Source organism: Stegastes partitus, unplaced genomic scaffold, assembly GCF_000690725.1.
Source record: "Stegastes partitus isolate 25-593 unplaced genomic scaffold, Stegastes_partitus-1.0.2 Scaffold221, whole genome shotgun sequence".
Lineage (NCBI taxonomy): Eukaryota > Metazoa > Chordata > Actinopteri > Pomacentridae > Stegastes > Stegastes partitus.
In genome coordinates, this window is record NW_007577952.1 from 378,516 (window position 1) to 395,196 (window position 16,681).

Sequence of the window (16,681 nt, forward strand, 5' to 3'; positions counted from 1 at the left end):
CACTGAGAACAGCTCAGCAAACACTGCTTTCCCCCCCGTATGCTGTGGTCCAACTGATAGCAATATACTAGCGTTGTCTGCCGGCTCTTCCTGACATTAACAAGATATGCCTTTCAAATATCATGGCCTTTGGGACTGGGTCATAGTTACTATTTATAGAAGGTCAAGACTTTATGATAGTTCGGCTGGCTAGAGTGATAACTGAAAATAGAGTGGGTTTTAGTTGCTTCGCTGCAGCTGATTTTGTGTCTGTTATTGCTCCAGGCTCTTGAACAGATGTGATCTACACACAGTGGATTACTGGTTTATAACTACTGACAGTACCACTATGTACAGTAGTTGTGAAGCGATAGGGGACTGTGAAACTGTGAAACGCTGCAGTGCTGCTGTTTGGGTTTTGGAGCAGGCCGACGTACAAGTGAGACCTGATCCAGTATCTGCAGAGTGAATTGCTTAAAAAAAGAAAGAAAGAAAATCCATCCTGTAACTGCCCTCTAATGCACAACCTCATAGACATAGTATCAGCCTACAGTGTGGTACATTTTAGACGTTGCAGTGCTTTAATTTTAGACACAATAAAATACCTTTAACATATACACACACACACACACACACACACACACACACGCACACGCACACGCACACATACACACAGAATCTGCAAGCCACTAACTAGAAAAAGATACTATTTTAATTTTATGACATTATTAAAAATTTTGTAGTCTGTCAGCTTGGTGAATGTCACATCTGTCTTTTATAAAACAATGAAATACAAGCATGTCAAAGGATAGTAGCAGTAAAAGTACCGATTCAGTCGATACAAGCGCAATGAAAACCTTCAGTTTGCTTATTTTGAACACTATCGTAAATGAAATGCTGTGTTCTGCTGCCTGTCATATACAATGCATCTCAACAGGGCCATAATTTATTCATGTGTGACATAATTGAAAAGCTGCATCCACCGTCCTCTGCACATGTCCCACCCTTTACCTAAAATATACTATCTGCTCCACCCTCTGCTTAATATTCATAGTTGTGTCTTTAAAACCGTGAACCTGAGCCTTGCAGCGTTGGGTGCCTCTCTTGCTGTTTACATTCTCCCAGAGTCAGAGCCAACTCGTGCCACCATGTCTAAACCCTTGTCCGACCACGATAGAAGGAAACAGATCTCAGTGCGAGGCCTCGCCGGGGTTGAAAACGTTGCAGAACTGAAGCAGAACTTCAACAGACATCTCCACTTTACGCTGGTCAAGGACAGAAATGTGGCAACCAAAAGGGATTACTACTTTGCGCTTGCCCACACGGTGCGGGAGCACTTGATTGGCAGGTGGATCAGAACCCAGCAGTACTACTATGAGAAGGATCCCAAAGTAAGTCCTATTCAGAGCGGCATCACAGACATGATTTGCAGAAATGTGAACTGCCTTGAATATGAGCTGTCACTTAAAATCAACTGGTGCAAGATGAATGAATTAACAGCTGCTGTTATTGTATTGGCTGTAACAGTATCAGCAGTGATACATCTCGCAGTTGTGAGAGAATGACAGCGGTTATAGTGTTACCAAAGTGGTAGGGAACTACTGGCATCAATATTTGATCTAAGACCTGCTTCACACCTTCAGGATATTTAGTGAAGAATGCTGCATTGGGGTCATTTGCATTCAGTGCCATAACTTTGGATCTTACACTGTTTCTTGCAATAACTGTTTGTTCGGCACATTTAACGCATCTGAATGCAGACAGTGGTGTAAAGTAACTAACTACATTTTCTCAGGTTCATTTAAAAAACTCTTTCACCAATATTTCACAAGAAAGCAAACATTGGGGGGGAAAACAGAATAAATCACTATAGATTTTTGCAGAAAGACTTAGTTTTTGCTTCTTTCTTCTCCCATTAGTCATCTCATGAGCCCTCAAGTGTATCTCTTAGGCCTGTAAATGGGCCTGACGCGCTCGTTGGGAGTCTCTGGACTAAACCACTGCTACTCCATATACTTAGTACATATAACAGTAAAGTGCTTCTTACACACTAATGCATTAATATGAACAATCAAATGTAATATATGTAATATATCCATCACAGGGAACTTTTTCTATATAATAAGTGCCTTTCTTTGATACTTTGACAACATCTTGATGTATTTTGATTTTAACTTTTACTTATAATATTGTAGGCCGGAGTTTTGCTAACCTATAATGTAATAGTGGTTTTACTTAAGTACAGGATGTGAGTGCTTCTTCCACTGCTGAGAGCATGGGCTTTGTATTCTTTAACTGTACTTTTAACAGCCCGGTGTCAGTGTAATGTCAAGTCATGACATTTAAACTTCACTGGGGGTTCTTAGCACTCTGCTGGTATGCTGCCATGACTATAATGTGTTGAAACATTAAACCTCCCCTGGACCTTCTGTTCCCTAACCTGTCTGACCATGAAGCACACAGCCCCTACTTGTGTCATACGAGCACATGCCTTCAAGGTCATGTGAGTTCATTTACAAGCAACTACATCAAAGCTGTATCGCAGCAACTGCGGTGCCATTAACCAACAGCTACAGAAAGAACCTTAGAAGAACAAAAGGAGGTTGGCGTCACTTGAATAAAGCAGAAAAATTGCAAACCCACCACGCTATTGCTTGAAAATGTCACACAAAACCGTGTATGATTACAATAGAGGGTTCAGAGGCAGAGGAAAAGCTCCGCTTCCATTTACTTAGAGGGAAAAAATGTGCTTTGCAAGATCATTAATAACCTCGCTGAATGAAGGGGATAATTCTTCTTTTCTGAACGGCGGAAGAATATTTCCCTGTACACTTTGGCTTACTTTGCATGGCTAGAGTTCTGTAACTTAAGCACCAAAGCATTAATCTCAGTAGGGAGACATTTACTTCTCAAAACAAGCTACTTTTCTGAAACCGTTTAATCAAACGTTGATAGAGTGGAACCTCTTACGGACAAAAAAAAAAAAACATCTGACACCTTGTGCTGGGGCTCTGGACGGAAAGGTCAAAGGTGAATCGCTTAAAGGTCTAACCAGAAAGCACGAGGACGAAGGAACATCCAAGCGATTGTGTTGTTTTATGCAACACTACATACTACATAGTTACAACAACAAGATTATTTTATTCACATTGATGATGTGCATTCTTAGAAAGAAAAAAAAAAGAAGCGCAAATCAGCATAATGCAATGAAACAAGCACTTGAAGTCTGATAAGATTTGGAACATACAGTCATATATAATTCAAGAGATCCTGTTAGCTGCTCAGTGTCACTTGTATTCATTATTATTTTACACATCTATCTGAACCACTTCTCCTATCAGTCTCGACTTGAACTCCACAATGAAAGGGTATCAGGCTCAGGCTGACCTTTACAGCGACCTCTACAGGGGCTATTTTTTGCCTGGGCCAAAATGTTGGTGTTATGTAATACCCAAAGCAATCTGCCCCCCTGTCCTGTCTCTTCCCTCTGCCTTTCCTCCTCAGTCTGTGTCCGCCCTTCCATGTCAGAGGGGAGGGAAAAAACATACACACACACACACATACAACTAAATGGCAAAGGCTAAACACAGGCTCAGGTGGCACATTTCTATGCACTCTCATGCATGAAGCTAAATCATGAAACCTGAATATTTCTTTGACAGTATGGGCTGCCTGTCATTTTGACATTTGGCGTATGATTTCATGGGTTTTAGTTTTTACTGTACCCATCATGCACGCTGCGAGGACCTCTCTGTGACCCTCGCCAATTAAATATATCTGTCAGTGTTTATAGGATCACGTTACGCTGTTTATTTGTTTCAGTTTGACATAGATTCTATCCCGTCTTATTCCCGTAGCGTGTTTACTACATCTCCCTTGAGTTCTACATGGGCCGCACCCTCCAGAACACCATGGTGAACCTCGCGCTGGAGAATGCCTGCGATGAGGCCACATACCAGGTGATAATCCTCTTATAGCTGGAAAAATTTCTGTTTCCAAGTGTTGGAAAAAGGGTACAGCATCACAAAATCTCTGGATAATTAGCGTTGCATTCTGCTGCCCTCTGTAGCTGGGTCTGGACATGGAGGAGCTGGAGGACATGGAGGAAGATGCTGGTTTGGGTAATGGCGGTCTGGGCCGCCTTGCCGGTGAGCATCTTTTTCACCCTTCATATTTAATAAATTCTAAGAACTTTTCTCCTTGCTGACTGACTTAAATAATGCATTATTTTTTTTATATAAGAGCTATAAAATTGATCTCTTGCTTTTTTTTTTTTTCCATGTGCTGCCTCCGGTTTTCAGCCTGCTTCCTGGACTCTATGGCTTCACTGGGTCTGGCTGCCTATGGTTACGGCATTCGCTATGAATTCGGTATCTTCAATCAGAAAATCGTCAACGGCTGGCAGGTTAGAAACCATCAAGTTTTATTTGAAAATGCATATTTTTGCCTAAGTGAGTGAGTTTTTTTTTTCCTTTATTATTATTATTTTTATTTATTTATTTATTTTTGATCTCAAACCACCTTCTGGGTGAGTTTGCTTTATCATTACGATGACCTAAAGTTCCTTGTCATTTTCCATGTCTGGCTTTTCTCAGAAGCCACTTACCGAACGAGTGTTTTTCTCCCTCAATATAAATGTATGTCATTATCTAGGTTGAAGAGGCTGATGATTGGCTGCGCTATGGCAACCCCTGGGAGAAAGCGCGTCCTGAGTACATGCGTCCAGTCCACTTCTACGGCAGGACGGAGCATCACCCTGATGGTGTCAAATGGGTTGACACTCAGGTGAAATAATGATTCAAAGTAAATGAATATGAATCTTTTTTTCTGAGGTGATATGATTATATACATTTTAGTTTTCTGTCTCTCCCTGTGATGACACTGACAGGTGGTGTTGGCTCTGCCATACGACACCCCTGTGCCTGGCTACAGGAACAACGTTGTCAACACCATGAGGCTGTGGTCTGCGAAGGCACCGTGCGAGTTTAACCTTAAAGACTGTATGTGCTTGGCAGACATGACATGTTTTCAATCATGCGACAGCTGCTAAATGAGAGTTACCTTGAACTAAAAATGAGTTCATGTATTGCTTTCCTTGCAGTCAATGTTGGTGGCTACATCCAGGCTGTTCTGGACAGAAACTTGGCTGAGAACATCTCCCGTGTGCTGTACCCCAACGATAATGTAAGAAAATGTGACTGTATTACCTTTTAATCCACTCGACCTGCACTAACAGGCCAAACAGCCGCATGTTAACTTGGATTAGAGGAAACAGATGAATGCTGATGTCATAGTTAAGGGAGCTGTGGACTGCTTGGCTCCTGTATGAATGGAGAGGGCTTATCTATTCTCAGCTGAGGGATGGACCTGCATAATCTGGCCCCCAACTAATGTCCTTTGTGTTCAGCTGGAGCCACTGTGTGCTCTTTCAGTTTCCTCTGAAGCCGTCTTTTAAATCTGACATAAGACCTGACTAAAGATGTGCTGACTCCCTGAAGGCTCAAGGAGGAGGATTTAGGAGATAACCATCTAGCCTGAGCTGTAACTCATGTCATGTTCGGTAATTTATGTCTGTGCATGTGAGAGCGAAAACCGTGGTGGACCTCAGAGATTAGTCGGTGTTACAAAGCGGTTTAAAATGCTGTGCGTTTATGCTAAACAATTAGAGGTGCTGAAACAATGAGTTGATTATTTAATCAAAGTTAACACTTGAAATTCCAGCTACTGAAAAAAGATCACAGCTTCTCCAGCATGACTCATTTCCTCTCATACAATTATATGCCTGGGGTCAACTAATTAATGAATTCATGTGTTATTGATTTTATTTGAAGACTTCTGTGAAAATAATCCGCCTTACAGTTTCTTTGCCTCTTCTTGTGACAAATATGTGCAAGTGGACCAGTGATATTTCCACAGCTCTTTTAAAAATCTCTTCTTAATATTCACAATTGATGACAAAAGCACTGCATTGAACACATCATATCTTACCTCTACTTGTTTGAGGCTTGATAGATGTGAAATTGAACCTAAATTTCAAAAGAAGAAGACAAACCTTTGAACCTTCAAGGATGATCGGATTCAAAAACTGATACACTGAACAAAAGACAGCTTCCAGAATGTTAAATCATTGTTTAGAGGAACTGCACATTTATACATATTTGATACACTTTGATGAATAGGTATCAAATATGGGTATTCACATATTTATATTAGATATTAGAGAAAGAGGTACTGAGGCAGTACTTTCTTTTCACATAAAGCTTTAATAATTATGCTATTGAAAAAGATTTCTGTTGTCCGTGAATCAATGCCAGTCGCAGACATTCAAAAGGTTATGTTTAATGAATAAAAACCCTATTCATGTTTGCCTACAGAACAGAAAGCGACAAATATGTGTCTTTACCCTCAGTTCTTTGAAGGGAAGGAGCTCCGTCTGAAGCAGGAATACTTTGTGGTGTCTGCCACCCTGCAAGACATCATCCGTCGTTTCAAGGTCTCTAAGTTTGGCTCCAGGGAGATTGCTCGCACAGACTTCAGCAAACTGCCTGACAAGGTGAAGTGAAAAACTCAACAAAATAGTTTCTGTCAAGAATGAAAAGATTTTCCCATGACGTTCTCTGTGAGTCTTCATTAAATTGCCTCTGTGAGTGTGTTGAACAGGTTGTAGGTGGGTTTTTATTGTATCTTTGGAGAATACTTGAAATGAACAGTAACTACAAAGCGCAGTATGGCGTATTGTAATTTTCGTATTGACATTTAATATTGTTCTGCATATCCAGGTTGCCATCCAGCTGAATGACACTCACCCAGCCATGGCTATTCCCGAACTGATGAGGGTTCTGGTTGATGAAGAGAAGCTCGACTGGGACAAGGTGAGGAACAGTAATACTGGCCAAATTGAATTTTTGAGAGCTTTATGAGGTTTTTTTCCAATATTTAGAGCTTATATTAATATTTAACCACAACACACTTCTTGCTCTGCTTCTTATTGATTATTTGCAGTGTTTTGATGTTTGAGACTTACTTTTCTATAGCCTTTTTTTTTTTTTTTTACACTATCTTATTTACTTTCTTTATCTGTTTAACACTGTGTGAATACCTGTCACTGCCTTGGTGGATGCCAGGGATGATGATGGAAACACTTACCGAACTTCACTGTGCGGTTCCCTACACCTGCTTTCTCTCCTGCTGATGTTTAGGCCTGGGATATCTGTGTGCGCACCTGTGCCTACACCAACCACACAGTCCTTCCTGAAGCTCTGGAGCGCTGGCCAGTCGACCTGTTTGCTCATCTGCTGCCCCGTCACCTGGAAATAGTCTATGAGATCAACCGCCGCCACCTGGAGGTTAGTACTGCACATTGCAACATGATATCATCTATATAATGTTGCATGTATGACTCCTCCTCAGTATACAGTATAAAGCACCAGAAGGAAACTCAGTGTGCTGCCAATGTTCTCTGTAGTTAAATACCAACACGGTTAAACGCAGGCATTGACTGTTTTCTCTGTGCTTTTATCTGCCTGATAGGCGTGATAAGATACAAATTAACAAAGGTACATGATGTCAAAGCCTCGAGCAATTAATAGATTCGAGAGAGGATTAAATTTAAAGTGGACGCAAATGTTTTTAAAAACCTGGGGGATTAGAAAATCAGAACTCTTTATTAAAATTCCAATATTTGATGTACTTGTCTGATTGTGAATAGTTTGCAGATTGCCATTGTGGGAAGAGACAGCAGAAAAGCCTATTAAAACGAAAATAATGACTTTTAAGATTGGCATGAGGACATAAATGCTGTAATGTAAAAGTCAAAGAACAAAATGGTGCTTATTGGCTTTTAATTGCAACATCTGTCAGAGCTGGACTCCCACATTCCTGCTTGAATGGAGAGAGAAAGATTTCTGACATGAAGTGGTGGGCAGGTTTTATGAAACGTAGCTCAAACAGGTCTGCACAATAATACACCGACGTTCATCTACTTACATTCTGATGGAAATTGTTCTGTTGCTCGTGTATTTGATATTATTTTGGAATAGCTCTGTCGACCCACTGTGATGTGACAATCAAACTCTGATTCAGAAAGCAAAATAAAGAAATGTAATCTATGATTTTTTTTTTTTTTTATATCACTTTTTTTCTTCTTCTTATTTTGCAGAGAGTTGCTGCCAAGTATCCAGGCGATTTTGATCGTCTTTGCCGTATGTCCCTCATTGAGGAAGGTGGACAAAAGAGGATCAACATGGCCCATTTGTGCATTGTGGGCTCCCATGCTGTCAACGGCGTGGCCCAGATTCACTCTGACATCCTCAAAGCTACAGTGTATGTCCCTAAAATAAACTCTAAGATGCGTGGAATATATTATAGTAACACATCATTACCAACACCAAAATACTTGTATGCATATTTTATGTAGTATCTGTCTCATAAATCTCCAACTTCTTACATTCCGTGCATCATTTGTGTGTTCTGATACATGTGATGCTCCCTCCGTCTGCAGTTTCAAGGACTTCTATGAAATGGAGCCACATAAGTTCCAGAACAAAACCAACGGCATTACTCCTCGCCGCTGGCTGGTTATGTGCAACCCCGGGCTGGCTGAGGTCATCGCAGAGGTTAGCTGTGTTTCAAACACACAAACAACATACAAAAAAACAACATTTAAGCTACACTTGACAGCGGCGGATGATCTATCTTTACTCACTCATTCACTCAGTGTCATTTTTACTCATCAGAGAATCGGTGAGGACTTCATCCGTGACCTTGACCAGCTTCAGGGTCTCCGCAACTACGTGAATGACGATGCCTTCATTCGCGATGTTGCCAAAGTGAAACAGGTGAGTGGAATATTATATTTTATGAAATGTCAAGTTACTGTGCCACTTCAGAATTAGCGCTATTACGCTCAAGGAGATAATCAGATATTCATGAATATATAATTGTGCTCTGTCATGATGTGAAAACCCAGCCCTTGCTCAACAGCACAAAGCCCTGGAGAGAAGTGGCACAATTTTCCACCATTAAGCAATCTGTGCCTGTTTACAGATTACATACACGGATTGTTCCGTAATACACCTGATGCAGCAACTCCTTTCACAGAGCCAACCCGCAGAGCTGTTTGTTCCTCTGTGATCAATGTCAGAACCTCCATTAGCAGCATAGTCAGCGTATCGTCAGGGCTACCACTCCACTCTGGGAAAAAAAAAATGTCATTTTCTGAATATACTTAGATGGCCGTTGTCCTTGGGCCGTCCAGAGAGAGGAGCTGTTCATATAATAGCACCAGGATAGAGATGGGCACCGTCTGGCTGTCTGTCTAGCACGAATGAGTGGGTTTACCTCAAGGCCTTATAGGCACAATGCTCCACGGCTTCACGACTATGTGACATTCAGCAGCCGGCGCTCTCCTTTAGCCGCTCCCGGCTCTCGACGCCTGAGCCACCTGCTCAACCTGCTTATTTTGGGCCGTGGCTTCAGTTCATTTTGGTTGTATGACAAAGACAGAAATTTGAACAAACAGAAGCACTCACAATCAGGAAGCTCTTTTATTACATGTGGCTCTTTTTTAGTAACTGATGAGCAGCTAAACTGAATACATTGACCCACACGCTTCCCCAAGTCTGACAGCCAGTAATCAGTGCGGAGAAATGCCGTGACATTCAATGAAAACGAATTTTTCTTTTGACACTCGGAAATTTGCATGTTGTTGTATCTGATTGCGCTACTGTAGCGTCCTGAATATGCATCTTTATACAGCACTTGCCAACAAAAAAAAAAACACACACACACACAAGCTGAAGCAGAACTTAATGAAATCAATGTTTTGATCTTGCAGGAAAACAAACTGAAATTCGCTGTGCACTTGGAGGAGCACTACAAGGTGAAGATCAACCCCAACTCCATGTTTGACATTCAAGTCAAGAGAATCCACGAGTACAAGAGACAGCTGCTCAACTGTCTGCACATCATCACCTATTACAACCGTAAGTGCACGTTTAAAAGCCTCGAATTCAAATACTGTGTGATTTCAGATCTCTGCTGATTGTGTTGTCAGCGCCTGAGCAGGATTTTGCCGCACGCTTTGATTGTGTAATGTCTTCGTGTCCCTGCCAGGCATCAAGAAGGAGCCCAACAAGCAGTGGACTCCAAGAACTGTCATGATTGGAGGAAAGGTTTGTATTTTAATGGAATAGGGTGAAGCTAAATGCATTTGATGTTAAGCCTCTAACAGCATCTTTCTTGCAGGCTGCTCCTGGGTACCACACTGCCAAGATGATTATCCGTATGATCACAGCAATTGGTGAGGTGGTCAACAATGATCCTGTGGTGGGAGACCGCCTTAAAGTCATCTTTTTGGAGAACTACAGAGTCACACTGGCAGAGAAAGGTAGTTACAAAACCACTGCACAGCATAAAGCCCAAAACACAAAATGCTTATTAAAGTCATCAACCCTGTCCTTCTGTCATCTCGCAGCCATTCCCGCAGCTGACCTGTCAGAGCAGATTTCCACAGCTGGCACTGAGGCCTCCGGCACCGGCAACATGAAGTTCATGCTGAACGGCGCCCTGACCATCGGTACCATGGATGGAGCTAATGTTGAGATGGCCGAGGAGGCTGGTGAAGGCAACCTCTTCATCTTCGGCATGAGGGTGGATGATGTTGATGCACTCGACATGAAAGGGTAACCCCATCTCACCCAAATCTTTTTAAACAATGTATTTCTGTCTCCCTGTTGTTGTTTTTTTTTTTCCTGTGGCCGATCAAATCTTTTCACCACACATTTTTGATATACAGCTGTAAGTCACAAAATATTTTCCTACAAGCTTAAAAATAATGTGACCTTGACATAAACCCATAGGGGTAAATACGAGGGAGCAGAAGCTGGGGAAAAAAAGAAAAAGCGTCCATCCTTGTCTTTTTATTTTTGCCACTACAGTGTATAATGAGTGTTACCAGATCCATTTGGGGAAATACCTCCAAGATAAGCCAACTGTCAAGCCTTCTTAATATCAATACAGTGAGCTCCATACACTCTGACAATCCAGCTGCTCTGCAGTCTTGCACAGGTTTTAGTAACGATCTCTTGCTTGCAATCTGCCCATCGGTGCTCGTAGACGTAAAGATTTTGTCCACACGAGCTGAGGTTTTCCACTGTAAAAGGTGTGGCCCTGGGGAACGTGCTGATATTTCCACGTAGGCACTGACTACTACTCCCTTGTGAATGGGCAAGTCACTACAGCGACACGCTTGTGCTTCTTTTTTTTCTGAATGTGTTTATTATTTATTTTCGGTCCTGCTTAGATACCACGCTGAAGAGTACTACAACCGCCTGCCTGAGCTGAAACAGGCTATTGACCAGATTGCTGGAGGCTTCTTTAGCCCAAAGCAGCCTGACCTGTTTAAGGAAATTGTCAACATGCTGATGCATCATGACAGGTAGAGACACATCTAACATTAGCAGCCTGAGGCACAGACATGCATACACACATACAAATAAGAATGTGCATAAACTTGCATGCTGGTTCAAAAAAGGAAAAAACTAAACTCCTAAACAAAACACACCAACTTGCAGTCTTTTGCATGCACACCACTATTCAGTACTCATGCACATACGCATTCACATTGTGCTATTTATCGGTATGTATGTGATTTTTCATTTAGTTAATTATTTATTTTTTTTGCACAGGTTTAAGGTCTTTGCTGACTATGAAGACTACATTAAATGCCAGGAGAAAGTCAATGAGCTTTACAAGGTATGTGGAATTAAAAGAAATGGTTAATCAATGCCTTTTATGCATTTCTAGCATGAGTTTTAATTAATTTGGCTCCGCTATGAGTGTCGTCATCATCAATAAAAGAACACTCAAAGTGAATAATCTCAGTATTTACTGCTGTTATTAATCATTTTATCCTCACATCAGAACCCCAAGGAATGGACCAAGAAGGTGATCTACAACATTGCTGGATGTGGCAAGTTCTCCAGTGATCGCACCATCGCCCAGTATGCTCGTGAGATCTGGGGCATGGAGCCCACACTGGAGAAACTCCCTGCTCCCGACGACAAGCAATAAACTGTCCTCCTTTACAGCCAACAACCCCGACTTTCTCCACAGGTTCAAGTGCCTTCAGAACCTATGGCAGATACTGTTTGTCTCATAAAAGCCCCCACAAACCTGCACCCACAGCCGTTTTCACCGTGTCACACACAAGTTCCTGTTGTTCATCCCTGCATATTCACAATATCCAGGTTAAAGGCTGGTGTCATAATACTGTTGCCAGTGGGGACGCAGAAATTGCCGGTAAGCCGTTGCAAACTGGACAAAAGAGCTTCGTGGTGGGCTTTGTAAATGTACTGGTCGTATTTTTTTTTTTTTATTACTCAAAACTATAAACACTTGTATTTACATTCAGACCCATTCTGAATTAAAAATGTCTTAAATGGCATCACAGTCTGAGTGACTTTATTTTCAGCTGTTACAGGTACGATGTATTATACATTATACTCTGTGCCTTCGCAGCATGGTCTGGCAAAGAATCTGCTAATTACAAATGTCTGTCTGAACCAGAGACAATTAGACTATTTGACATCAATAAATAGGGGATTTATCTTGAATTCACGTTTCAGGGAGCAGAGTATATATGTATTTTTTTGCAGAAACCACTTATAAAAAAATAACACATGCAGGGCCGTGCAGAGACCTTTGGAGGGGCAGGTGTTCAAAGTTAAAAAGGGGCATGAATTTGAAACACAATACAGAAACATACCTTAAATATGAAAACAATGAAAATGAAATATGATTGATAAGCTACAATCTGACACACACATACACACACACGGTGACATTTCATACCTTTTCAAGACATATACTGTACAGCCACAAATTTGCTTCATTGTGCTGATTCATAATCTTCCCTTTATAATTCATAGTGCTAATAAAAAAGTAAAAAAATAATTAAATGATATAGAAATCATGTATTTAAATGTAGTTGTGCTTTTATTTAGTTTGACTATCCACTTTGCACAAGGCAGCAAGGTTATAAAGGCTATATATTTTATATTTATGTATATTATATTTAATTGTGTGTGTATATATACAAATGTTCTAAACAAGTACAGATATGTTTAAATGAGAGGTTGAGAAAATCACAATTCAAATTCTTCTAATTATCATTGTTTTTGTATTTCTACTCGAATAGTCCAAAATTATGTGAATATGCCTTTACATTGCATGGTTTTAGTGAAATAACATAACCTATGTCTCATTGCCTCTAGAAACACGAAAAACACCGTAACTCACTTGACAGTAAATCATACATGTGTCTATGCACTTTGCCCAGATGACAAAAATAAACATACAGAAACCAGAAAAGCTCTGGGAGAGCGCTGACCTCTGCCAAGCTGCTCATTTCCACCATATTGTGATTTCTAGCCAATGTTAAAGTCCTGCATGCATTTAATCTACACTATTAGATTCATGGAGAATCTAAACATACCTTTAGCATTTGAATTAACATTGATATCATTAATAACAAGCTGGCGGAGTGATGGACGATCGTTCTGTACTCTCAAATATTTTGTACACTTTATTTCTGCAGTGACTTACTGGCTTTTAAGCTGTTAGCACATGCTATGCTAAGCTGGCATAACTACAGGGATGTTATTGCTAACACAGACAAGGAGTGACTTAAGCTAGGTTAGCACAACATTAGCAATGCAACGTAAATGAAAAGCATGACCGACACAACGAAGCACGACACATGGCAAAGAGAGCTACAGTGAAACAGGAGACATGTTGAGTCATTGTTAATGTCACAGTGTCTGTCAGCAGCTCCTCAGCCCACTCCTGTAATGCTGTCTAGCATTAGCTTCTCCCTGTACTACTGAGAAGACAGCGTGAATGGAGTCAGAGCTCCACATAACCTCCAAGGAACAAGAAGAAGCCACACTGTGTGTGGTTGACTGACAGCTATAACTTATGAAAGGTGTATGCAGTCAGACGCGCGCACACATGAGGCTCACTTCAGTTCGTCAGTCATCTTGCAAGAACACACCGTGCACAAACCAATACCGCTGCAAAACACACTCACCGGACCGTCGGTTGTTGCAGTCGTCCGTCGGGTCTTTGGTTTCGAGACTAGCAGCGCTAGCGCTTAGCTCCAGGACACCTCAGGGGTGGACGTCTGTGTTGATCATGTGACCGACTGAGGGTGGTTCTCATTCATTCATTCATTCATTCATTCATCCATCCATCCATTATCTGTACACCGCTTGATCCTCATTAGGGTCGCGGGGGGGCTGGAGCCTATCCCAGTCGACTTAGGGCGAAGGCAGGGGACACCCTGGACAGGTCGAAAACGGAATCGGCCGTGAGCCAGGTTCGAACTCACGACCTCCACATCGGGACTGCTGCCCGATAAGGGGCGTGCCAGCTCAACCAAGTGAGCTATTGCGGCGCATTGATTGATTGATTGATTGATTGATTGATTGATTGATTGATTGATTGATTGATTGATTGATTGATTGATTGATTGATTGATTGATTGATTTAGACCACAGACTTTCACACACACGCTTACCAAAACAAACAAACAAACAAACAAACAAAACCAGCAACTTTGACAAAAGGGCACTTTGAGCATAAAGGGCAAAAGGGGCAGGTTCTTCCCCACCCGCCGACCCGCAAGTGCCTGAATGTGTCCTGACCAAAAAAAAAAAAAACTTCACAAAAGAAAACGTACCAGTTGTATGATTTAATATATGAATAGTTCATTTGCAAAAACAGATAACTCCATCTTCACAAACCTTCAGAAAACCCACTTTTTCATCGTCTACCTGAGATAATATCAAACTTAAGTTATCTGTATTTGTCATGTCATTTCTACTGAGTCAAATCCACTCACCTTCAGTTTGATTGATATTATCTCAAGCAAACAACAAAAAAAGTTTTCTGAAAATCTACAAAAAAAATGAGTGATCTGTTTTTGCAAATGAACTCTTCATATATTTAAATGTACCTAAAAATGGCATTTTGAGGTTATTTTGTACCAGTGCAGTTGCAGATCTTGTGACAGTGCAAAGGAACCCAATGAACTTCTTTTCTCATGTGCACCATAAGCAAAAGACAGTATGTGTTGGCAGGGAATACAAACAGTTTCACAACATCAAGCTTCCCTTTGACCGCCATTTTCCTAGATTTGATCCACATTGGTGGCTCTAAAGTCCATTTCAACAGAATCTGACACAGAAACAACCTAAATATACAAAGAATTGCAGCACCTGCACATTTTTTTAACTTAATTTTGCATATTTTGAGTCACATTTGGACTTTTTTTTTCAGTTTCAAGCTAAACACAATATAATTTACTGCTGTCAAATGTCAAAAATGTATAATGGTTAAAGTATTAATGTGGGCCAGGGACCTGTCTTCACCCTAAATCAGCTGGGATAGGCTCCCATGCCCCCGCGACCCTGATGATACACGGATGGATGGTTGTTTAACTAGATGCACGTCTTTCCACTGCTGAGGCTGTGCACTCGTACGGCTCGGTCAAATCTAGTGTCATACTTTTCAACAACTTCTGTGGATGTGACAGATGTGATTGTGCACTTTTAGCTTCTGAAAAATAATGTCATGTACTTGTAGTTATTAGGGAATATGGAAAAAAAAAAAAAAAGGTTTTTGTCCTCCAGTGATATCAGCTGTTGGGTTGAATCTGAATCGAATCAGTAAACGGTGATGTCACTACCAAAATGTGTTTTGTCTGACGTGTCTGATGTGCAGTTCAGAAACTGAACATAACCCCTATTTAAGGTGCAAACATGAATAATTTACTTCAGTTAACCTAATTTCTAGGAAATCATACAAAACCCTCCTATTATGTTGTGGGTCAAATTGACCTTGAAGTTTAAAAAAAAAGGTTAAGGTAATGTTGCCCTGGTTTTCATATGCACATGTGTGTATTTAGTGCCTGTATTTACCTCTGATAAACTGTATCGTCGCTTTTATCAGGCTATGTTTACTCAACCCCTCTACCAAATGGATTCACTAAATCTGCTGCTAAGCAACCAGCATACGGCAGCACGCAACGAGATAAATGTATCACATCTGCAAGAAAAGTAACGCTAATATTTATCTTTGCGGCTTAAATACCTCTCACAATAGGAATAAACAAACATCTCCCTGTAAACCGCTTAAAATAATGCATTTCTGTTATCTGCTTTTGGAAATCTTACAATAAACCATATAAAAGGACTGAAAATAGCTTCACTGTAGAGACAGCAAACCCACACCTGCTGTCACCATCTTCTTAACACTGACGCTGTTTTCTGATAAATGTCTGTGAACGACATCTGAAGATTCACTTTTGGTGTTGTCTTTTTGCATTATTTTGCATAATTAAATGAGAGAAATATGAAACTATAAGTCTATTTATGGAAATTTTTAATTACTGAGTCAGGAATGGGCTGCATGGTGGCTGGGGGGTTAGCACCATCGCCTCACAGCTACAAGATCCCTGGTTCCCATCCCGGCCTGAGCCTGGGATCTTCTTTTGTGGAGTTTGCATGTTCTCCCCATGCAGCATGGGTTCTCACCGGGTTCTCTGGCTTCCTCCCACAGTCCAAAAACATGCTGAGGTCAATTGTTGTCTCTGGTGATAGATGTGAGTATGCTTGTTTGTCTCTCTGTGTGGCCCTACAAT

The 16,681-nt window shown here is 41.0% G+C and overlaps 1 protein-coding gene across 1 annotated transcript; it reads left to right on the plus strand.

The window, feature by feature from the left end:
• The first annotated feature begins 1,071 nt into the window (after positions 1 to 1,071).
• pygma (phosphorylase, glycogen, muscle A) lies at positions 1,072 to 12,424 on the plus strand. Its single transcript, XM_008281069.1, has 20 exons — positions 1,072 to 1,370; positions 3,837 to 3,938; positions 4,049 to 4,127; positions 4,281 to 4,384; positions 4,633 to 4,764; positions 4,868 to 4,979; positions 5,081 to 5,163; positions 6,389 to 6,532; positions 6,759 to 6,851; positions 7,179 to 7,325; positions 8,138 to 8,301; positions 8,480 to 8,594; positions 8,715 to 8,816; positions 9,815 to 9,962; positions 10,093 to 10,151; positions 10,225 to 10,366; positions 10,454 to 10,661; positions 11,282 to 11,416; positions 11,667 to 11,733; positions 11,902 to 12,424. Exons 1-20 carry the CDS (start codon positions 1,128 to 1,130, stop codon positions 12,049 to 12,051), a joined length of 2,529 nt encoding a protein of 842 aa, XP_008279291.1. The 5' UTR covers positions 1,072 to 1,127; the 3' UTR covers positions 12,052 to 12,424.
• The last annotated feature ends 4,257 nt before the right edge of the window (positions 12,425 to 16,681 follow it).

Excerpts from the sequence above, each read along its gene's own strand:
- pygma (XM_008281069.1), top strand. The coding sequence starts at position 1,128 with ATGTCTAAACCCTTGTCCGACCACGATAGAAGGAAACAGATCTCAGTG. Across the intron at positions 6,852-7,178 it reads AGAAGCTCGACTGGGACAAG|GCCTGGGATATCTGTGTGCG; the intron begins GTGAGGAACAGT and ends GCTGATGTTTAG. Across the intron at positions 10,367-10,453 it reads AGTCACACTGGCAGAGAAAG|CCATTCCCGCAGCTGACCTG; the intron begins GTAGTTACAAAA and ends GTCATCTCGCAG.